The 24,688-nt window shown below is 41.0% G+C and overlaps 1 protein-coding gene across 3 annotated transcripts in view; it reads right to left on the bottom strand.

The window, feature by feature from the left end:
- Positions 1 to 14: 14 nt before the first annotated feature.
- RSPRY1 (ring finger and SPRY domain containing 1) overlaps positions 15 to 24,688 on the bottom strand; it is a 50,623-nt gene continuing 25,949 nt past the window's right edge. The window contains exons 9-16 of one of the 3 annotated variants that reach the window (XR_009499129.1): positions 24,350 to 24,465; positions 23,269 to 23,412; positions 18,056 to 18,167; positions 13,718 to 13,820; positions 13,215 to 13,367; positions 9,577 to 9,681; positions 730 to 840; positions 15 to 156 (exon numbers count right to left, since the gene is read on the bottom strand). Coding sequence is in view for 2 of the 3 variants with exons in the window: in XM_059905528.1 (XP_059761511.1) it covers positions 5,285 to 5,381; positions 9,577 to 9,681; positions 13,215 to 13,367; positions 13,718 to 13,820; positions 18,056 to 18,167; positions 23,269 to 23,412; positions 24,350 to 24,465 (830 nt within the window). In the remaining variant the exon portion in view is untranslated. Of the gene's footprint in view, positions 157 to 729; positions 841 to 3,835; positions 5,382 to 9,576; positions 9,682 to 13,214; positions 13,368 to 13,717; positions 13,821 to 18,055; positions 18,168 to 23,268; positions 23,413 to 24,349; positions 24,466 to 24,688 lie in introns of those variants that run through there. The other 2 variants (XM_059905529.1, XM_059905528.1) reach the window with 2 other exon arrangements.

Genomic DNA, 24,688 nt, shown 5'->3' with positions numbered 1-24,688 from the left:
GGATGGAGGGTCGCGAACGGAAGTTGGACCTTTTTGAGCAGGTCAGGGGCTCTCTGACGTATACTCACTCTGTGGGGCGATTAAATCTGAGGTCGTCCCCATTTTGAAGAGGAAGGAATCCAAGCCCAGAGAGAGCCTCGATTTCCTCACTTGCAACTTGGAATGAAGTACAAGATTTAAGATGAAGCTTAAGTCGTTTAAAGCGGGTTTTAAGAGCACTGTAAATCGAAAATCTCTTGAGAGCCAATCCCTTAGCTTTTGAGCCAGATAATGCAGACCTCTGATTTGAGAGACAGTCACTCCCTCTCGTGGAAGGATCGCCCCACCGCAAGAAGTGGAGGTCTTGTAATTTACATCATAAATATAATATTCACATCAAAAAGATTATTTGGCACTAACTGGTTTCTTGGGTAATTAGGCAAGATAAAAGTTGACAGAACCACTTTGAGCAATTACATCACGTGACTTTGCTCCAGGAAAAGTCCCCCTCCAAAACTGACAAATTTTTCAAAAGGATACCCTAGATCTGTTTTCTCCTGATTGGATCCCTAGACATTGTGTCTCTTCGGTTGCATTTTATTTTTTAGCCAAATGGCTGGTACATGTCTAGAGGAATTTTAGGTATGGCTTAAATATGATCTGTGGGTCAGATGGCCAGCCTGAATAAATTGACATTTTTAAATGGACATAAAATAGATATCAGTGGGATGTGGAACTAAAAATGGTTACCATGACACAGTTGTATCCAGGATGAGATCAATTCTCAGAGGTACTACCTCTGCTTACCACCAAGTAGAAGGCAGGCATCCAGAAAGGTTTGCTGAATAACTGGACCGAGTTCTGTAAGTCAAACACAGGTCACACAGCTCAAGGCAAACTCAGCAAATTTCCTCATGACCTACTTTCTCTATAAACCACACTTACTTCTGCTGGACTAAATGAACTTGCCCACACGTTCTACTGCTAATACATATACGGGATCAGAGCAGAGGAGGAAACTTGATTTCATCTATTCTGGTTATCTAATGCTGTTACAAGCCACCAGAAAACTTATTGGTTAAAAAAACTCAATTATTTTGCTCTCTAGTCTGCAATTTGGACAGGACTTGGTAGGGACAGCTAGTCTCTGTTCCACTTGGCATCAGTTGGGGCAGCTGGAATGGGGCTGGAGAAGCCTCTTCCAAGAAGCTTACTCATGTGGCTGGCAAATCAGTATTGGCTGGGGTAGCTCAGTTGTGGATGTTTAACAGAGGACCTGGGAGGTGGGGGGTGGTCACCGTTCCTCTCCACATAGGTCTTCCCATGGATGCTTGGGTTTTCTCACACCATGGCAGCTAGGTCCAAGAGCAAATATTTCAAGAGACGGGAAGTGGAAGCTGCCAGTCACTCAATGGCCTGGGACCGGAAACTGGCTCAGTATCCCTTCCACTGCATTCAATTGGTCAAGCAAACATAGAGCCCACCCAGATTTAAGGGGAGGGGGCAGAAATTTCATTTATAGATGGGAGGAATGTCAAAGAATTTGTGGCCCTCTTGAGTCCACTTCACCATCTCTGGCTCTAAGAACAAATGGGAATAAAGAATAATAGGTATCCACCTATTCAGGCATGTGCCAGATACTGTGCTACACATTTAAAAACACATTGTTTCCTTTGAAAATACTTGAAACCCTATGAGAAAAAACCCCAAAACTCTAAAAAGTATTATCTCCATTTTACAGATTAGGAAACTAAGGTGTAGAAGTTAAGTACTTGCATACAGCTGATAGGCGGCATAGTGGGGTTGGAACCTGGGTCTGCCCCACTCCTAAGAGCCTAACCATCAAGTTATGTATGGTCCCAATCCCCGAGTTGTCAAATAATATTCCTGGAAATCAGAACATGATGTTTTTCTGCTGAAAACAGAATGGCGGACTTTTTGTAGAAAAATAGAAAATTCACTTGTATATATTAAATATTTTCTATTAATAATAATTTCTTCATTTTGGGTTGGCATTAAGAATTGTTTTATGTGACTAAATAGCAAGAAAATGGACAATCTTGGAAACTGCTGATCTTACTTAGTTTTCTTGGTTACATAATCAAGATGGTTGAAATTCATGCAAAAGTCATTTTCTGCTAATGAAATTGTTTTGGTTTCTGTGATTGAATCATCATTCCCTGGCATTCTGCAAATGGCACCATGACTTTATCCTGCTCTATCAATATCATTCAAAAAACACAGCAATTCTTAAAATCTTTTTGGCTGGAACCCCGGGGGCATTTCCCCAATGACTCACTGGAGAAATTACTACAAATACCTATTTTTCCATCTACTTTTTTCTCTCTCCACTGAATTTACAGACCACTTTTACCTCTCTGCTGGACTACTTCAAAGTCTCCCTACTGGTCATATTATTTCCATTTTTTGCTTGTTCTCTATACTGTGGCGCCCCGCCCCCCTTCCAACCCCACTCCAATTCCATTCTCCAAATAGAAGCCAGAGCCATCTTTTTTTTTTTAAACGTGATGATCCATTTATTTATTTATTTATTTATTTATGGCTGTGTTGGATCTTCGTTTCTGTGCGAGGGCTTTCTGCAGTTATGGCAAGTGGGGCCCACTCTTCATTGCGGTGCGCGGGCCTCTCACTATCGCGGCCTCCCTTGTTGCAGAGCACAGGCTCCAGACGCGCAGGCTCAGTAACTGTGGCTCACGGGCCTAGTTGCTCCGTGGCATGCGGGATCTTCCCAGACCAGGGCTCGAACCCGTGTCCCCTGCATCGGCAGGCAGACTCTCAACCACTGCGCCACCAGGGAAGCCCCAGAGCCATCTTTTAAACTTATTTATCAAGGCATAGTTCCATGCTTAAACTCTTTTGCTTTCTATCGCACTTAGGATAAAATACAAAATCCTGAACATGGCCTTCACGAGCAGTTCCCTGACCTCTCCAACCTTGGAGCACGCTTTTCTACCCACTCAGTTCCTACCTTACTAGTTCAGGGGACTTCCATCTGACCCTGGGGCCTACTGAGCTCCTTTCCTCCTTAGTTAAGGCCTTTGCCTATAATGTGTTCACCTAGCTACCAGTCCTAGAAGCCTGTCCTCAGTCTCTCTGCCTGGCTACATCCCTAGGTCCTACTTCCTCCTTTTTTTTTTTTTTTTTAATGGATTTATGATTTTATTTATTTTTTAATTTATTTATTTTTGGCTGCGTTGGGTCTTTGTTGCTGTGCGTGGGCTTTCTCTAGTTGCAGCGAGCGGGGGCTACTCTTCGTTGCAGTGCGCGGGCTTCTCATTGCGCTGGCCTCTCTTGTTGTGGAGCACGGGCTCTAAGACTGCAGGCTTCAGTAGCTGTGGTGCACGGGCTTAGTTGCTCCGTGGTATGTGGAATCTTCCCGGACCAGGGCTCAAACCCGTGTCCCCTGCACTGGCAGGTGGATTCTTAACCACTGTGACACCAGGGAAGTCCCTCCTCTAAGCTTTTACTAATATTACTCCTTCAGTGAGTTTTCTCCCTTTCCCCTCATCTAAATTAGGTTCCCCTTGTTCTTTCTCAAAGGCACCCTATTTTCTTTCAGGGCACCAAAAATTTATTACAATAAAGAGAAATATAGTTTTCTCCCCACTACCAGACGTCAGCTCCACAAACAGATCTGTTTTGTATACCATATAGGTGCAGAGCCCAGAACATATTAGGTGTCCAATAAAGGTTTGCTGGATGAATAAGTGATTAACCTTGTTTCTTAATTCTAATACTTGATTCTGTCCTACCCCGGAAAGTATAAACCTGAGAGTATAATATCTTGGAACCTTAGCAGCAGGCACCAATGAAAGTTGTGAAATCTTAGTCAAAAAAGGCAACAAATGTTTTATTTCTTCAATGCAAATTACTGTATTCACCACAAGCTAAAGAAGAGAACATATATATATATATATATATATATTTATATTTATATATATTTTTGAATTTATGGAAGACTAAAGACATGGAAAAAATCCAGCACCCCAACAAGTACGGCCAGGAAGGAAATCAGCTCTGTAATAGGACAATTTAATGAACTACAAACAAGAAAGGGTGGGAAAGGAAGAAAAAAATGTGCATTGAATTTAAGACACTGTAAAACTCAGAAGACATATTTACTATTCAAGTATAAACTCAGTAAGGACTTGGCATAAATTGAAAGGCAGCTGCTGAGGTACACCATTATAAAATAAGTTCTATGAATTTACAATTCTACCTTCCAATTTTCTGGGAGAAAAAACCAAACTCTTGAAGGTCTTCACCAGAGACCCTGAGAGGGAATAACACTTTGGATGAAGACATAGTCAACAATCCATGATTGAATTTACTATTCAAAAACATGTATTTATTTTAAACAATAGGAATACATGCTCTCAGACTGTCCTCTAAGAGTTTTTGAGACTATTGGTTCAAGAGTTGCAAAGTATATTACTTCCAAAAACAATACTGATTTAAAAAAATTTTTTTAAACAAAAAACAGAGAGACCTCATTTGATGGTAGCTTAAAAATACCCTAAATACCAAATTTTCTCCAGTCTAACATTGCGATTAATTTAAGAATTCCTCCTGCATTGTTAAAACATTTTTTCCTCACAAAATGTGGGTACTGAAATTGGATAGAAACACCATGAATGTGAAAATACCACCAATTTTCTGCAGTTAAAAAAAAACTAGAATGTTCTTTGGAATCACTGAAATATCAAAAATTTGGGTTTTTTCCTACAGTCTGTGCACCTTCTTTCAGGCCCTCCACGTTGCTTGTAGTATTGACCTGTGTGATTCTAGTTTCATAGCTTCAAGTCTTGCAATATCCATGCTTAACACACCGGTGGCTCTCTGACCAATGGGAAGTTATGCTTAACCCAGAAACGCTGTCATTTACTTCTCCATAATGACTTTTGCCCAAAATAAAAACTTTAGAATATGAGACAAAACATCCTGTGTTAAACAATCAAATGAACCCAACCTGGAGAAATCCGGTGTGGTTTCAGCACTCAGGAGGGCATTGTCTCCTATTGTTTCTCATGGAAGTACCGCAGGCCTAGCTGTTAGCATGCAGCTTTCCTTGGCCTTAAAAGGAATTTCTCAGGGCTGGCAAGTTGGGTTAGATTCTAGGAGAATTTTGTCTTTGACAAACTATCGTTTTTTAGCATAAAATCTGGCCATGGCTGTAAGTTTCAATGTGCGTACAACTGATTAGAGAATTTTTTTTTCTTTGTTTTTCTTTTCAACATTGGCTGGAATTGAGTAGAAGTAAGTCCATGATGCCTCTTCACGTGTGTCATGAAATATGAGAAATCTGTCTGACTCTAGACACTATTTCTTTACGACACAATGGGCAGGTCTCCAGTTGCAAGGCACAATCCATGCACAGGTCACTGAGGAGAAAGACATAAATGCCAGTTAGGTCAGTGCTTCAAAAGGTCAGACTGACGATCTGCTGACTCCACCTAAAATGTTAACAAGCATGTTAACTGAAAGGGTAATAATCGCACGTGGCTAAAACAAAAAGTAAATATATAAACAGCAACTCTCTCTTCCATTTCTGATCCTCAATCTTCCTCTTCTGAGGAATAAGTTAGAAGTTCATGTGCATTCTTCCAGAAAGTCTATATGTACATAGCCTATACATACAGATGTATATAAGTAGGTAGAGATACAATGCTATTTTTTCCCAGACAGCTAGCCATCTATCCCAATATCATTTGCCGAATAGTCCTTCTCTCACCACAGATTTGACATAACGCCTTTATCATATGTTAAATTTTTCTTTGTAATCAGTTCTATTTCTGGGCTTCTGTTCCATTGTTGTGTCATTCTTTTCACATACTGGGACAAAACTATTAACCTTTCTTTAAGTATAGTTGATTTACATTATTGTATTAGTTTCAGGCATACAACATAGTGATTAAAATTTTTTATAAATTATACTCCAATTAAAGCTAGGGACTTCCCTGGTGGTCCAGTGGTTAAGAATCTGCCTTCCAGTGCAAGGGACGCAGGTTTGATCCCTGGTCGGGGAACTAACAGCCCACATGCCGCGGGGCAACTAAGCCCTAGCGCCGCAACTACTGAGCCCTTGCCCCACAACTAGAGAGCCCCCGTGCACTGCAACCACTGAGCCCTTGCACTCTGGAGCCCGCACGCCACAACTAGAGAGAAGCCTGCGCGCCACAACGAAAGATCCCGCGTGCCTCAATTAAGACCGGATGCAGCCAAAAATAAATAAATAAATACATTAAAAAAAAAAGATATTGGCTATAGTCCCTGTGCTGGACAATATATCCTCGTAGCTTATTTATTTTATACATAGTAGTTCGTACCTCTTAATCCCCTGCCCCTATCTAGCCACCCCCCCTCCCCACTGGTAACTGCTAGTTTGTTCTCTATATCTGTAAGTCTGTTTCTGTTTTGTTATATTCACTCGTTTGTTTTATTTTAGATTCCACATATAAGTGATAACACACAGTATTTGTCTTTCTTTGTCTGACTTATTTCACTAAGCATAATACCTTCCAGGTCCATCCATGTTGTTGCAAATTTAACATTTATTTTAATATATTTTAAGATGTGGTAGGTAGGGTTGGTCCTCTCCCTAATTCTTCTTTTTTAGAATTTTCTTGCCTTAGTATCATAAACTTTTAAGTTAGCATTTCTATTTCCAGAAAAAAAATAAAAACAACCCCAAAACCCATGCTTTCCTTTTTATATGGACCAAATTAAACTTAGAGTTTAGGGAAAACTGTCACCTTTACGACACTGAGAGGTCTTCCTATCCAAGACCAGATCCAGTTATTCAAGTCTTCTTTACATTCCTCGGTAGTTTAAAAGTTTTCTTCAGATAGGCAACCTATATTTCTTGGAATGTATTCTTAAGCTTTTTTTTTGGCTATTGTAAAAGGGACCTTCAAATATTTGTTCTAATTGGTTGTTATTTATATATAGAAAGCTATTGTTTTAAGTTTTTTTTGAAACCAGCTAGCTTATTCAATTGTCACAATGATTCTAATAGACTTTTAGTCAATTCTCCTGATATCTACCTATGTAATCTATTATCTCCAAATGATGATTTTGCTCTTTTTCCAGTTTTAAACCCTTTTCTCTCTCTTGTCTGTTTTAGCTTATACAATGCAAGTCACAGTGCTGATAGCAGGCATCCTTGTTTTGTCCCCAGCATCTCTTGCAATTCTTCCTGTGTGACACCATTAAAAAGATGTTAGTGTTCGGCTGAGATATATACATCTTTTATATTGCTAAGGAAGTATCCATCCATTCTTTTTTTTTTTTTTTAAAGAAATTCACGTTCTTTTATTTATTTATTTATGACTGTGTTGAGTCTTCGTTTCTGTGCGAGGGCTTTCTCTAGTTGCAGCAAGTGGGGACCACTCTTCATCGCGGTGCGCGGGCCTCTCACCATCGCGGCCTCTCTTGTTGCGGAGCACAGGCTCCAGACGCGCAGGCTCAGTAATTGTGGCTCACGGGCCCAGTTGCTCCGTGGCATGTGGGATCTTCCCAGACCAGGGCTCGAACCCGTGTCCCCTGCATTGGCAGGCAGATTCTCAACCACTGCGCCACCAGGGAAGCCCCCATCCATTCTTAATTTATACTATTTTATTCCCTACATCCATTTCTGTTTTGCAGTATTCCATCCATTTGGGACGGATACTGAATTTTAACAAATACCTTTTCAGCATTTTTGGAGAAAGTGTTAATTCTCTGCTCCACTGTCCCTTGGCCTATTTGGGAAATTATATGAATTGATTTCCTATATTGTACTAACCTTGCATTCCTGAAATAAGCCCCCCTTGGTTGTGTTGCTGGGTCCTATTTGGTAATAATTTATTTAGGATTTTTAGGTTTATATTCAGAAGTTTTCTTTCCTTTTTTTTTTTTAAGATTTTTTTTGATGTGGACCATTTTTAAAGTCTTTATTGGATCTGTTACAATATTGCTTCTGTCTTATGTTTTGGTTTTTTGGCCATGAGGCATGTGGGATCTTAGCTCCCGGACCAGGGATTGAACACACACCCCCTACATTGGAAGGCGAAGTCTTAACCACTGGACCACGAGGGAAGTCCCACATAAGTTTTCTTTTTTTGTGTGTTTTGTCAGCTTTTCATATGATTACGATGCAGGCTTTGTAAAAAGAATATTGTAGTCTTCCTATTATCTCTGTGGTCTCAAGAAGTTTAAACAGAATCTATCTATTCTCTGAAAGTTTGAAAGAATTCACCTGTGAAACCATCTGGGCTTAGTGCTTTTAGCAGCGGAGGCAAAGGTAGCTTTGGTAATCATCTCAATTTCTTCTATGGTAACAGGAATGCTTAGATTTTCAGTCTCTTCTAGGGGTTGGCTCATGTCATTCCGTTTAGCCAGATTTCTCTTCTTAACCTCTACCCTTCTAAAATTGTTGTTGTTGCTGAAAGTGGAGCTAAATTTTCTTATAATTCTTTTATTTCCTCTTCCAACTCTGTTTTGGATATATCTAGGAAGGAGACTGTGGTCATACTTAAGATACCTGATTCTAAGTTTTTAGATTTCAGCCCTCTTTCATGAGCCCTTATTGTGCACAAAACCACCAAGAAGGGCCAGAAAGCTCAGAGATGAATAAGCCCAGATCCTGAGGCGTTCCAGGCTAGAGAGTTGATATAGAGGAATAATCACAGCTGGAGTCATTGTGCCTTTCTTTCAGAAGAGAGACTGGTATAGCTAGTGGTGAAATGAGATAAACTCACTGCATGTATGTCCCTTACCAGACGATTAGATAACAACACATTTCATAAGATGGCAAATGTACAGAGGCAGAGTCAGGGGCTCAGGCTGAGTCAGACCTGGGGGAGACAAACTGGGGTCCATCACTCCAGGCTCTGGACCCGTAGGCAACCTGCTAGCTAAAGCTATGTCAAGAATAAGAGCAAGGCAGGGTATGGGATGTGATGAATTACAGGGAGCTGGCCTGGAACATCAGCATAGGTATTGATCATATACAGTCAGCACACATGCCTGGGCTAGGCCAAGGCCAGCACACTGCCCAACTCCTCTTCCCCTTTCTAACCTTAGTTGGGATGGTCTTTTTAGGGACTGTCTTACTTGCTGCTCTTGCTGATGTTTTAGACACTCTGTTCTATAGGATCCAGGCTGCCCTTATCTCATACAACTGAAATGTGGTTAGATGGCAGGGAGGTGCTGCCATCTCAGTGCTTAGGAGGGTGAATAATAAGTAAATGAGAAGGCTCTATAACTAAAAGGGATTTCCCAAGAGGCTCATAATTAGCATTAAACCTTCTACATTTTGTGAATAAAAACTGTGTTTAAACTATAGTGTTGAGTAAATTAAGTAAAACAAAAACAGGCCTTCCATATCAAGCAGCTGCTTCTATTTCAGGTACTTTCTGGAAGACAGCCATGTACTACTTGGCAAACTCTAATTCCTCATTCAGCCCACTTTGGATATTATAAACCCTGATGAACAGCTATGGAACTGGTAACACTGTAAAAAGCAATTCAGGAACAGGATGAAACTTTGTCTAATGTAATGTACAAAAGAGGAAATGACCAAACAAACCCTCTTACCTGTGTCCACATGGCTTCAATTGTGTGTCTGCTACCTCATCGCAACACAGGGAGCAGCAGTTTTCCCGGATACTAACTTGCTTCAACAGAGCAAGACGCCTGTGCCTGAGTAGAAAACACAGTTTGAAACTCATTTTGTCAACAAATAAATGGGGCCTCTTAGCAGTGATGCATACGAAGTGCCTTGAAAATGCTCTGTACATGTGAGTCTACCATGTATTCCCTAAGCTTTGTTCAGTAAAGTTTTCACACAAGACATCTCATTTCAATCTTACAATGATTTTCTAAAATAGAGAATGAAGGAGGCATGGTCATTCCCATTTTACAAAGAAAAGGGCAGGAAATGATTTGCATAAGGTCACAGACAAGGAAATGATTTGTATAGGTCAGACACAGTAAACAGATTCAGGAATCAAATTTAAGTCTTTTGGTTCTAAGTCCAGTGCTCTTTTTATTTTACCAGCAAATTAAAAGAAAAAAATTTTGTTTATCTATCTATCTATCTCGGCTGTGCCGGTTCGGCACTCAGACTTCTTGGTTACGGCATGCATGCAGGATCTAGTTCCCTGACCAGGGATCGAACCCGTGCCCCCTGCATTGGGAGCGCGGAGTCTTACCCACTGGACCACCAGGGAAGTCCCTACCAGCACATTTTAATGTTTAAAGTCACACATCTCTAAGTGTTTGAGGAAACGCACAGAGCATTTCCCAAGAAAAATGCACACACACAATTTTCAAGGTGTTTATGACAGCTCATCATAGTCACCCTGGAAGTCCAGACACCTCGGGTTAGAACCCTCGCATTATACTTTCACTTAGCTTGGAATGGAAAAGCAGACATGCAGAACTGCTCTGCTGAAGGTACAGCCTGATGGATGGGCAAGAGAAACAGGAAACAAACATTCGTTCAATTCACATAAGGCCTTATTACGTGCCAGGCACTGTTCCAAGCTTTGGAGATTCAGCAGTGAAGAGAGGACTAAAAAAATATCCCTGCCTTCAGAGAGTTTACACTCCAGTGGGGGTAAAACAGACAATAAATCAGATAAAAAAGTAAGGTATGCAGAATTTTAAATGCTAATGAGTAGTGTGAAGAAAAAGAAAGCAGGGAGGAGAATAAGGAGTGTGTATGTGAGAGGCAGGGAGTTATAATTTTAAATACGGCAGCTAGGGAAGGTCTCACTAAGATGACATTTAAGTGAAGACATGAAGGGAGTGAGAGAGTGAGCCTTGTGGGCATCTTGGAGAGAAACTGTGATTTATGATAAAAAATATATTTTGTTTACATCTGCATTCCTGGCACAGATTCCTAAAACCCTCGACGATTCATAAGTTAAGAGACCTAGAAAGGTCTTTTGTTCTGTTAATGAGGCGGCTTTTAAAAAGCCCCCTAGGTACCTAAGGATGGGACTGGGAACCAACCAGGTGATAAGAAGGTTGGAACCTTTCAGTTCCCTCCTCTCTCCTCTGCCCCACCTCCTGGGATGGGAAGTGGGCTGGAGACTGAGTTCAATCATCAAAGGCCAATGATTTAATGAACCAGCCCTGTGTAATGAAGCCTCCCTACCAACCCAAAAGGACAAGGTTCAAAGAGTTTCAGGGCTGGTGAACAAGTGAGAGGCAGGGAGATTGGCATACACAGATAGCCCGTTCCTGAGTTATATCCTATTATAATAAACCGGTAACCTAGTAAGAAGTAAAATGCTTTCCTGAGTTCTGTGGTGGTAGCTCTAGCAAATTAATCAAACCCAAGGAGGAGGTCATGGGAGCCTCCAATTTACAGCCAGTTGGTCATAACCTGGACTTGTGACTGGCATCTAAAGTGGGAGAAAAGAGCAGTCTTTGCAGGACTGAGCCCTTCACCAGTGGGATCTGATGCTATCTCCAGGTAGACAGTGTCAGAATCGAGTCAACTGCTCAGTGGTACTGGAAAACACACATCAGAACATTCTAGTAGCAGGAAGCATTGCGACAGCAGAACATTCTAGTGCAAAGGCCCTGGGGCTACAATAGTAGACCTGGTATGCTTCAGGAGCAGCAAGGAGGCCAGGATGGCTGAAAGAGCAGGAGCATATGGGAGAGGGTCGGAGGTCAGAGAAGTAATGGAGGAGAGGAGCGGACAAATCGTATAGAGTCTGCTAGGATTTAAGCTTTCACCTTAAGTGAAAGAGGAAGCCACTAGAGTCTTTTCAGCACAGAAGTGCATGATCTGATTTATGTTATAACAAAATCATTCTGGAGCTGTGCTGAATAGACCGAAGGGGGTTAAGGCAGGAACAGGGAGACTACAGTTTAAGGGCAGGGCAAGAACAATCCAGGTGGAAAATGATGGAGGCTTCAACCATGGTGGTAGCAGGGAGAGGGACAAGAAGTAGTTGGATTTGGGATATATTCTGAAGGCACAGCCCACAGGATTTGCTGAGGGATCTGTCGTGGAAATGGCAGAAAGTCATACCCTGCCTTGTCAAGGATACTCTAGGATTACAGCCAGGGAAACTGGAATGACAATGGAGCTATTAACAGAGATGAGGGAAAACTGTAAGAGAAGCAGGTGGTCGTGAGTGGATGACTTTTGTAGCTGAGAGGTGGGTACATGGTGCTTTATTGTACTATTCTTTTTTTCTTTTGTGTGTATCTGAAGTTTTCCATAATAAAAAGTTTAAGAAGAAAAAAAAAAGAATGAATAGAAGAAGAGATAGAGACAGAGAGGATTTACAATATAGAACAATTTACAAGATGCCAGATAGAAACAGGACCATGATCTCCTACCCTGAAGTCAGAAAAGAATACTATTACTATGAGTAAAAAAGGACCCCTTGGCATTAAGGAGGCCACTCAGTCTCCAACAACTCCTGTCTTGGTGTCACTGTCACAAAAAACAAAGTCTAGTGTATTATAGGACTGCCCTAGCTTGTAACTCTGCTGTTCTTATTCAAGGCAGGCTGCACTTTGGGCGCCAAAGTGAGGTGGTACCCAGAGAAGCTGCCCATAAAAGAAGACTTTCCGACAGCTGGCGCCTATTGCCATCTGACTTTTGGAAAGTTTAATTCTGCAGGGGCGGTTAACTAAATGCTGAAGCAGTTTTAACCAAGGCCAGCCTCCAGGGGAACTCTTAGATGGATCGATTGTACCTTTCAGGGCGTATGTGAGAAGGCAGACTTGTTTATGGGCCACATCCAAGAAGACAGGCTACATAAAAAAAATGATGGGGTATGACAGATGAGAAAGGTGTTACTTCACACTTTCACTAAGAGGAATCTGAAGTTCAGAATCCCTGTCAGGCACCGAGACAAGGTGAAGGGAAGTACTAAGAATGAAACTCAGATCTCTGAGCTGGGACACAAGTGGCCCTTCTGTTCCTGGGATATTATGGAGGCTCTGCCGCTGCAGGCAGGGCTGTCGTCACTGTGTGACATTTTCTAGTTCATCTGGAAACTGCTGACTGAGCCACTCTCAAGTCTTGGGACACTGAGTCCAAGGGTGAAGTACAGTGCAGAAGGGCTCGTTACAAACCTGCTTTTTGAGCCAGAACAGGAGCTAGGATTACAACATTACGTTATAGATACCTTTAAGACCATAAAGGCCCAACACTGGCTATGTCATGGCCAGTGTGGTCTCCTTGACTGCAGATTCCTTACCTAGGCAAAATGATTTTCTCTTCAGCTGTTAGGAAGGCGTAGTCATTAAAAGTGCTAAATTTCATAGATGGTGGATATTTGAATGGTTTTGCTCCAAAATTGAACTCACATTGTTGATATGACATGAAACTAGCTGCAGCAAAAAATCCAGATCTACAAGTAAAAATGAACAGAGGTCAAGAGAATTCATAAAAACAAAATAAAGCTCATACACAAAGTGGAGTTCAGAAAGTGGGAATAAGTCATACCCGAGCAGAAAGAAGGGTGACATTCTGTTTATTAACCTAGACAGGACTGTGAACCAGAGAACATCCTGCTCTTACCTTCCTATATCAAACTCTGGGATGGTTTTAGGTAAGATCAAATGGGTCTCCAATTACTTGAAATACAGTGATTTCTCATCACAACTGACTACATAAATGGACAAAGTTTGTTTTTTTTTTTCTGGAGAAAAGTACATTCCACGCATCTGCTCAAATTTTTGACTGAGAGAAGGTACTTACACAGTAGATGAAAAGACTTGCTTCTCAGGAGGCAGCTGGTTGCCATTTAAAAAGAAAATCATTTGCTTTTCATTCAAGTCTAACAGAAATCCTACTGTGTCTCCTAGAGGATAAAGTGAAACACTGTTAGGATATGGAGATTCTGCTGTCTCAGGGTTTTAATGTCACTGTATTAAGTCTGTTTTTATAGCCCTGTACTCAACATATTCATCGTTTTTGCTTCTTCTGCAACTGATCTGACCCATTTACATCAATATTTGGATGTACCATTAAGAGGAAAATGCTGCCAACTAATCTATGAAAAGCCATCAATTGTAAGATGCATCCCAATTTCAAAGATGTGAAAATGTGGGGAAAATGTGCATTTGGGGATCAGTAAAATATGGTAAGATCAAAATCATGAACTTTTTTGCCTCTCTGGTGAGAGTTAAAACTCTCTGAGAGGGAATTCCCCAGCAGTCCAGTGGTTAGGACTCCGCGCTTTCACTGCCGAGGGTGAGGGTTCAATCCCTGGTCTGGGAACTAAGATCCTGCAAGCTGTGAGGCACAGCCAAAAAAACAAAACAAAACAAAACTGTCTGACATAACAACTGCCCCCAAACATGTTTTTTTTTTTTAAAGCATTCATATTCACTCATAAAGTTTTTGCTTTTTAAAATGTCAAAGGGACTTCCCTGGTGGCGCAGTGGTTAAGAATCTGTCTGCCAACGCAGGGGACACGGGTTCAATCCCTGGTTTGGGAAGAGCCCACGTGCCACAACTACCGAAGCCTGCACGCTTAGAGCCCTCGCTCCGCAACAGCAGAAGCCATCGCAATGAGAAGTGCTCGCACCACAATGAAGAGTAGCCCCCGTTTACCGCAACTAGAGAAAGCCCGAGGGCAGCAAAAAAGACCCAATGCAGCCAAAAATAAATAAATAAATAATACATTTAAATAAATAAATAAATAAATAAATAGTCAAAGATAAATACATGAAATTATAAAGTGATGACAAGAAAAACTGACACTCAATGGTACTGGAGGAAAATCTGGCAATATATGGCAAAAGCCTTGAAATTCTGTATACCCTTTGCCAGAGAAGATTCACTTCTAAGGATTTATCCTGAGAAAATCCAGAATGGTTTATAATTTTTTTATAATAATAATTTTAAAAGGCAAAAATGTAACTGTCCAACATTGAGGCATTGATTAATATAGTACTATTATATAATGGAATATTGAAAAGCCATTAAAAACAATGTTATTTAATAACCTGGAAAGCTGTTCAAGGCATAGTAAGTGTAACAACAAAAAATATACACCATACACAAAAATAAACTCAAAATGGATTAAAGACCTAAATGTAAGGCCGGATACTATAAAACTCTTAGAGGAAAACATAGGCAGAACACTTTTTCACATAAATCCCAGCAAGATCTTTTTTGATCCACCTCCTAGAGTAATGAAAATAAAAACAAACAAATGGGACCTAATTAAACTTAAAAGCTCTTGCACAGCAAAGGAAACCATAAACAAAATGAAAAGACAACCCTCAGAATGGGAGAAAATATTTGCAAACAAAGCAACCAACAAGGGATTAATCTCTGAAATATACAAACAGCTCATGCAGCTCAATATCAAAAAAACAAACAACCCAATTAAAAAATGGGTGGAAGATCTAAATAGACATTCCTCCAAAGAAGACATACATATGGCTAAAAAGCACATGAAAAGATGCTCAACATCACTAATTATTAGAGCAATGCAAATCAAAACTACAATGAAGTATCAACTCACACCAGTTAGAATGGCCATCATCAAAAAATATACAAACAATAAATGTTGGAGAGGGTGGGGAGAAAAGGGAATCTTCCCACACTTTTGGTGGGAATGTAAATTGGTACAGGCACTATGAAGAACAGTATGGAGGTTCCTTAAAAAACTAAAAATAGAGCTACCATATGATCCAGCAATCCCACTCCTGGGCATATATCAGGAGAAAACCATAATTTGAGAAGATACATGCATCCCAATGTTCATTTCAGCTCTATTTACAATAGTCAGGACATGGAAGCAACCTAAATGTCCATCAACAGAGGAATGGATAAAAAAGATGTGGTGCATATATACAATGGAATATTACTCAGCCATAAAAAAGAATGAAATAATGCCATTTACAGCAACATGGATGGACCTAGAGATTGTCATACTGAGTGATGTAAGTCAGACAGAGAAAGACAAATATTACATGATATCGCTTATATGTGGAGTCTAAAGTAAGGGTACAAATGAACTTATCTACAAAACAGAAATAGAGTTATAGATGTAGAAAACAAACTTATGGTTACCAGGGGGTAAGGGCGGGGGGAGGGACAAATTAGGAGATTGGGATTGACACATACACACTACTATATATAAAATAGATAACTAATAAGGACCTACTGTATAGCACAGGGAACTCTACTCAGTACTCTCCAATGGCCTATATGGGAAAAGAATCTAAAAAAGAGTGGATATACGTATATGTATAACTGATTTGCTTTGCTGTACACCTGAAACTAATACAACGTTGTAAATCAACTATACTCCAATAAAAATTTTAAAAATTATTTTAAAGGTAAATTAATAAAAAAAATACATATCTATATATACACACTAGATTGCGTTTTAAAGAAATCTCTGGATGGAGGAATTACATGAGATTTTGGTTTCATTTTGCTTTTTACCCCTATTTTCCAAATTTTGTAATAAACTTAAATCTTTTAAAAAATCATTTAAAAAACAAACAAGACAGTCTTTGCAGACAGTGCCTCTATTTTATGCTTTGTTAAATGAAGAAGTGTTGGACTTCCCTGGTGGCGCAGTGGTTAAGAATCCACCTGCCAATGCAAGGGACACGGGTTCCATCCCTGGTCAGGGAAGATCCCACATGCCGCAGAGCAACTAAACCAGTGCGCCACAACTACTGAGTCTGCGGTCTAGAGCCCGCGAGCCACAACTACTGAGCCCACGTGCCACAATTATTGAAGCCCATGTGCTTAGAGCCTGTGCTCCGCAACAAGAGGAGCCACCACAATGAGAAGGCTGCGCACCGCAACAGAGAGTAGCCCCTGCTCGCTGCAACTAGAGAAAGCCTGTGCGCAGCAACGAAGACCCAACGCAGACAAAAATAAATAAATTTATAACGACAACAAAAAAATATCAGAAAAGTATTTAAAAAAAAACATGAAGAAGTGTTATGTTCCTTTAACCTGCAAACCCTTAAAATGAGGGCTTATGTCGGCTTTGCAGGTTTTTTCCTTTCCACACTATTAGTTAATTAAGAGAAGCTGTCCCCTCACAGCAAGGGTCAAATTCCTGCTCTCTTAGCATGCCTGAAAATTCAGTTTACATCTATAATGCTGATTGCAGCAGGAAACAGAGAGAGGGAAGCTTGGAGAAGAAGCTGGGCTATATCCCCCATCTAGCTCCAATGCTGGGAATAAAATTTTTCCGGAGGTTCCATCCCCTACCATATGACTCTATGTCTTCAGAACAAGGCAGTGCACCAGGAGGCCCCTTGAGAATACTACCCTCCAGTGCAGTGGTGCTGAAGCAGGGAAGCCCTGTTTTCACTGTATTTAGTTGGGGGTAAAAACACTCACCGTAAATTTTTTGGTATAAGTGTTTAACAAATCAACTGTGGCTCTAACTATGCTGTTTGAATCTTTCATTAATAAATGTTTTCATGGGTCTAGGGCGTTGGATATTGCAAAGCAGTTGGAAAAAAAAACTGAATGGGGCAAAAAAGATCATGCTGTTGATAAGATATATTCTTGCTAAAATCCTAGAGCCTTGATTGAGAGTCCTGGTAGCCTATGCCCCTGCAGCATCCTGAGCCCGATGTCTGGAGAAATGAGGCTGGGCAGAAGTGTTTGAGACTAACAGTACTCAAGTCACCCTTAAAAGCTGCCCTAGAGAGCCCCGGAATGTGTCCACTGAATAGTGCCGATTCTCTGAAAATAACCTTATTTTATTGGCATTACAATTTCAGTGTCCTCAATATCTCCACGGCTGCTTTGATTTAAGACATATACCCAGAGAGGAAACTAGAATTCATATTAATCTTAAGATGATCATTTTCCCACTAAATTAAGAATTGTATAGTCTGAAATGTTTTGCTAAAGGAAGGGCTCCATCAGAGGTGACTATCAGGAGAGTACGGTTCACACCTATGGTAGGGGATACAAAGGCTAATATCCCTTTTCACATTTACTCTTTTTCCATTAAAAGATTTTAAAGCCTAACATAATAAATGCCTCATCATAACCAGATGTCTTAACCTAATTAATAAATTCATGATGGAGAGGAATGAATACCTTCTTTCCAGCAGGGGTGTTGGTGAGGCTTACTTCTGGCGTTGTACCAAATCAGCTGCCGGCAGCCATCGTATGCACAGGAGTATTCGTCGTCGCCAATGCCGTAGCCTTCCTGGAGGGAGAGAGGGCCCAGAAGATTAGCAAGGCTCTGCGTGATGTGTCCTGAGAAAACAGAGTGTATCTTTTATAACCATCAACCTGGTGGCTAGAATTCTAAGCTTTTTGGATGAAGGGAGAGAGCCTACAGTTCTTGGAAGATACCAAAATTCTGACATAGAGTCAGAATAGAGTGTGACTTCACCAACAAATTTTTCCCAAGTTTCATGTCTGTTAGTTCATTTAATTCTCATGAACCACCTTGAGGCTGGTGGTATTATATTCCATTTTAAGAGGAAATAAGGCTCAGAGAAGTCAACCAGCTTGCCCAGGGACATGTTACTAAAAAAGTCAAGTTTGGACCCTGGAATTTTCTGATTCCAAGGCTGGTGTGGGCAAACACCTTTCTTTCATGTAGTACACTTCAAAACACCCACATGCTCAGAGATTTCAAAACTGGAGACAACAGAAGGTTACAGTGGGTAATCAGCTAATAGGTATTCTGAGATATCTGAACATCACACAGGTCCTTGGCAGCTTCTTTTATTACTTACTGCCTTTTAATTATTTCACAATTATTTTATTGTTAACATAAAAGGGTAGGTGGGATCTTAAGAAATTATTTTGAGCACTTATAAGAAGAAAATAGAAAATACAGAGGAAACATGCAGATCAGACAACTGCTATCTTTAAGGCTCAATGGTGAAAGATTCTAGTGGAGAAAGGCATTGAAAATGTGGGCTGAATCCAAGTAAGATCTCAGATCCTGGTGATGGTCTGCTTATTCTATGCGACAATGAAGTGAGGAGATAGATTGGAAAAAGGGCTCCAAGATGCTTCTTGACTACTCGGACCACAACATACTGAACTCGGATGAGTGTTCTCCAAAGTGAGGCTTCTGAATTAGCTTCTGAATGCACTATTCAGACTATTCAAGAGTTAAATGAACTTGCATAAGTTCTCAGCATAAGGCCAAGAAGATATTCACCAGTCTATTAGAAAAAACACCTTGCTATTCCTTTCAAAGCCTGAACAAATAAGTAAAAACTTATTTTTTATTTGTGGGTGTTGGGGCATAGGCAAAAGGCAAGCAATTCTTTTCTATCTTTCCTTTCTAATGTCCTATGAAGTCCTCCACTGAACACTTGAAAGAAATTCCTAGAAGATTCCCAGCCACCAAGAATTGGTTAAGAGCAGACTTTACCATGCAATGTCTTCTATGCCTGGATGAATTTCACAGTAGAGTGGCATTTGGAGACAGAGGGGGAACTCTAATCATTTTAACCACAGATCAACTTCTACAGGCTAAGAAGTAGGTGCCTCTGCTAAGCAGAGATACACTTTATTATTTTTTTTTAATTTATTTATTTTATTTATTTTTGACTGCGTTGGGTCCTCGCTGCTGTGCACGGGCTTTAGTTGCAGCGAGTGGGTCCTCGTTGTGGTGCGTGGGCTTCCCATTGCGGTGGCCTCTCCCGTTGCGGAGCACGGGCTCTAGGTACGCAGGCTTCAGTAGTTGTGGTGCCTGGGCTCAGTAGTTGCGGCTCGCGGGCTCCAGAGCACAGGCTCAGTAGTTGTGGCACACGGGCCTAGCTGCTCCATGGCATGTGGGATCTTCCCGGACCAGGGCTCGAACCCATGTCCCCTGCATTGGCAGGCGGATTCCCAACCACTGAGCCACCAGGGAAGCCCAGAGATACACTTTAAAAAGTCCTTTGAGCTCACATACCAAAGAGCAGTCCAGATGTACTACACCCTCTTTCAATGTGAAAATATTCCCAGCAGAACTATAACTATGGTCTCCATCAGCTGAGGCAGATAAATGAGAGAACAGTGTAGCTAGCTTGGTACTTGGGGTGATTATTTTGATCCGCCTGTTTCTGGTCATGTATACTTTAGTAATGGCAACATTACTAAAAACAAACAAACAAAAAGCGTTTATCCATAGTTTGTTGTTTAGGAAATATACTGACTCCTACCCTATGTGGTGGACACCATCTTTTCTTCTGCTCTCCAGTATCCCTACCACTTCCTGCTATGGGGAATGTAATGAAGATGCAGTGTCCTGCCTCCTGCTCTGGAGATGGAGGGGTAAGATGTGACCTTGGCCAACCGGACCCTCCCATCAGACACCTAGTGTCTGTGACCCCACATGGAGGAATGGTTAGGACCTTTGTGGCAGCAGTGTTGGCATCCTGGTCCCTAAAACACTGGCTGTTGTACTTCTTGTGTCTTGGCCTCTGACGCTGCCTTGGAGCCTGTCTGGTTCCCAAACCCCTCAATAGTCTGGGAGCCCCCAGTAGGCTTCCAAGTCATTCTTTTCCTGTTTAAGATAGCAGAGTCATTTTCTCCATGGCAAGAGGCTTCAACAGGGAAAGAAGCACGGGCTGCCTCGACCAGGGTTTGAATTGTTCGCCAGCAGTTGGAGGCTAGGTGACTTTGGGCAAGCTTCTAAATTAATTTCTTTTAACTTCATTCTCATCTTTAAATGGGAGAATAATACCTTCCCAAACTCTCAAAAAGATTAGAGATGAGTATGTGAAAGACCTGTCACATGGCAGATGCTCATGAAAAGGCAAAAGATATTTTAGATAAGTCCAAATGCACCCTTGGAGACTTGCTCCTCCCAAACCCCCATAAAGATATACAAGATAACTATTCTCTAAGTGACCTGAACAAGAACTATCCTTTAGCTTCTCAGATTAATGATCTATGTCCAAGCCCAACACTTTGATCATCTTTTCAAAACCGAAGCCCAAGCAGTAGGAGTTAAAATAAGTCTATGAACAGACTTCAAATTTTTAGAAACTGCGTGTATCCTAGGAATGACTTATTCCATAAAACCACACCCTATCTGTACAGGCAAAAAGATTCAGAATCACCAGAACAATGTCCATGTGAAGCAAAGTTGTAAGTATGGCAACATCATTAAAATCCTACATTTGGGGAAAGATACATCGGACTTCACCATTTTCTAACCAACCAGTACTTGAATCAGGGAAAAATGTTTCATTTTTGTTTTTTAAAGAAAGAAATTAAGTCTATCAAGCAATCTGGAGGGTAGGAAGATAGTATGTTAAGCCTCTTAACTTGAGAAGCCAAAGTTTTTGCAACTATATGGCAGAAATTAGTTTCATCCATCAGATAAAATGATCTAGCTTCATTGGCCATTAAAAAAAAAGCAATCTGCAACATTCAGTCTCAAATATACTACACTCAGACCTGTAGTGTGCTGCCAAATTAGGAGAGGCACATTGTATATCGAAGCTTTCTCCCGAGAGGAATCCACATTTCTTCTAGTTCCTGAACAAATCTTTACTTCCAAATGAGACTAGCTACTTCTCTGAGACTCTCCCCACTTTCAAATGCAAAGAACACAACTATTATAGAATAGGAAGGGGACTGAATTCTAGTCCTAGTTTCTTTTTGTCCCAGTCTTAGTCTCAGTTTTCTCATCTGTGAAATGGAAACTGTGACAGTAAAAACTGTTGTGGGAATCAGATGATAGGCTCTAAAATGAAGGTGCTCTGGAAATTAAGATTTTTTTTTTAAGTCCTAAAAAATCATCTTGAGGACATCATTTGGGGCAGGCTGTCAGTGTAACTGATACTGTCTTCTTTAAATTAGTGCCCAAGACTAACTGGCATTGCTCTCCAGACCCACTTACTTCTGACTACACGGTGCCACAAAAAAGCCCCATTCTTCCAGGTTTTCATTAAGGCCTAGTGGACTAGGAAGCGCTGCATCAGGGAAGGTTCCCAACAAAGCAATGGCAGACTGGGGTCCAGTTTTCCATCCTGGACAAAAATCCAGACCTGACCTCTCCCTGTGCCCTCTTCCTCCAATTTGTCTCTTTCCAGCAAGGAGTTTAGTAAAATGCCATGAACAATTCCAGGATGCCGTACAGCCTTGTTGAAAGGGCACTTGAGAAACTAGCTTTATGGGAGGCAAGTTTTAGTTTGATTTTGTTGGATCACTTCTAAAACCCATCCCAGGACCTTACATATGGGATGGGAGGCTATTATTTAGATTAACATAAAAAAAAAAATCTAAGGGACTTTTCCCAGCTCAAAGGGTAAAAATCATATGTCCACAAAATATTCCTGATCAAAACTGGATTAATTCCAAACAGCTTATAATATGACTATAAGAAGAAAGCCAATTGGGTTGGGCATTAGAAGGGTATAAAGTGGCAAGAAATTAACATTTGTAGGAAAGCGAAGAACCCCAACCTCTCACACCCAGGTAGAGGCAGCCCAATTCTGCTTCCTCTAGTGGACTTAATTTTCCCTTATAAATTACAGCTTTGTATAGCAAAAGATAAATACTGAATATTGAAAACAAATGTGCCTACTAATTACAAGGTAAAAGTAAAGTAAGAGGAGTCAAGACAACATTTAGTATTTTGTGAAAGGAATAGAATTCCTACAAAGTTCCTAAAGCTTAAACGCAAGGTAAAAACCATCACTGGACCCAATATAAAAACTGAGCCAAAGATGTGGCTGGGGCTGGAGCAGAGCCAAAAAAGAAAAAGAGGGGCTTCCCTGGTGGCACAGTGGTCAAGAATCCGCCTGCCAGTGCAGGTGACACGGGTTCGAGCCCTGGTCCAGGAAGATCCCACATGCCGCGGAGCAACTAAGCCTGTGTGCCACAGCTACTGAGCCTGCACTCTAGAGCCTGCAAGCCACAACTACTGAAGCCTGCACGCCTAGAGCCCGTGCTCCACAGCAAGAGGAGCCACCCCAACGAAGAGTAGCACCCCCTCGCTGCAACTAGAGAAAAGCCCACGCGCAGCAACAAAGACCCAATGCAGCCAAAAACAAAATAAATAAAATAAATAAGTTAATTAAAAAAAAAAAAGGAAAAAGAGCACATCTAAACTCTGGGTGGAAGATTAACATGAACTTAAAACCTGAGGGAAAAAAACAGCTGAGGGGCAATTTCACCTGTGTTTTCCTAGAAATCAGCTTAGAAAACCACTGTTAGGGATTTGGCACCATGTGATTCAGCCCAAGGAACGATTATTGTGCAAAACTATCTGAAAAATGAGTATCCGCCACCCACTCGCCAAAAAAACTGCTGCTGCTCTCATCCGCACAGGTCTCCAAGGTACTCACATGATTGAGAAATTTGCTGTCTCGTGTGGCCCAGCCGATCTGCATGACACCAGAAGTGACCACTGTTACTTCGTAGTACCACACCCCAGCATCCACACAAAAGGTGCAGCGCACACTTTCAAAAGAAGAGGCATCACAGCGAGCCTGGCAAAATCAAAGAGCATGGCAGTCCACCATCAATGCCTGAAGACCACCAGAGATAACCGACTGCTCAGAAGGTGGAATCTATTCTTCCTCATTAAAGCTCCTGGTGGACTACTGTCCTTCCCTGTGCATTCTCAGTGACAAAAAGTACAAAACCGAAGGAAGGACACTCTATTTTATAGTTTAATTTCCAGGGAGTTCCAGATTGAAAGGATTGGAAGACCTCAAAATAAGAATTAGTGAAGGCTACTGGCTTCATTTTTAAGTACTTACAGAGCTTTGCTCTTATAGTAGAATCTTTTCCAAATGCATAAACATTGCCTTAACCTGTACTTGTTAGGGAGGGAGATGAGGGAGAGAAGGATATTGAAGGGTATAAGATGGAGTACCTAAAAATAATCTAAAGCAGAAAGCTACGTAAAGCATTTGGCAAGATGTAAGATCAAAGAGCCTATGTGCAGCCATTCTTCAAACGGCTCTTTAATCTTGACATGTCTAGTGCCTAACGGTACCTTCCTGTATATAAGCGGCTCTTTCATTAACCTTCACCCCCAAATCAGCAACATTTTCAACATACAGGGAGAAGGTGAAGCTCTAGACTGAATACAATTGGTTATGCAGGGATTTAAAAAGGGAAGGGCCTCTTTTAGAAACACTAGTCTTTGTACCTTTAACTGCATAAAATGGCAGAGATGAAAATCATACATATTTAAACCAATCAAACATTATAGCATGTACTATGTATAGAACCATGTGAGACATGAAAGAGTAAATAATATCCCAAACACGCTCTCTCCCACCACTTCTACCTCTAAACACTCTTTGAGTATGTAGAAAATTTCCATCTATTTTGCAAGGATTGCTTTTGTTCAGAACCAGGGCACGAAAATGAGGACAAGATTTTCTCCCCAGAATGGTCCGTCTATGGAAGCTTTACCTCCAAGCCATGAGGCGAGATCTTCAGGTACTCGCTGACATCGTTGCTATTTAGCATGGCCTTAATGCTATTCAAGTCCACTTTCTCATAGGTCAGCTGCCTACCTTCTTTTAAAACTGCAAAAGAAAAAGTGGGCACATTCCTAAGGCAGGCTGTTGTGGAGAAAAAAGCTACTGTCATCGCTAGTTGCCTTTCTAGTTAAGAAGTGGAGGTGCTCATAAATGGCAGAATTGGTAGACTTATAACCTTAGCTTTGCTGCTACACTGCCATATGAAGATTAATTAAGCAAATGCTAGTAAAGGCAGCACTTCTAGGTTTATACTTCTGTTCCCTATAGT

This window comes from Balaenoptera ricei, chromosome 19, assembly GCF_028023285.1.
Source record: "Balaenoptera ricei isolate mBalRic1 chromosome 19, mBalRic1.hap2, whole genome shotgun sequence".
NCBI classification, from domain to species: Eukaryota; Metazoa; Chordata; class Mammalia; order Artiodactyla; family Balaenopteridae; genus Balaenoptera; species Balaenoptera ricei.
Note: the sequence above shows the minus strand (reverse complement) of the source record. Positions and strands in the feature narration are given on the sequence as shown.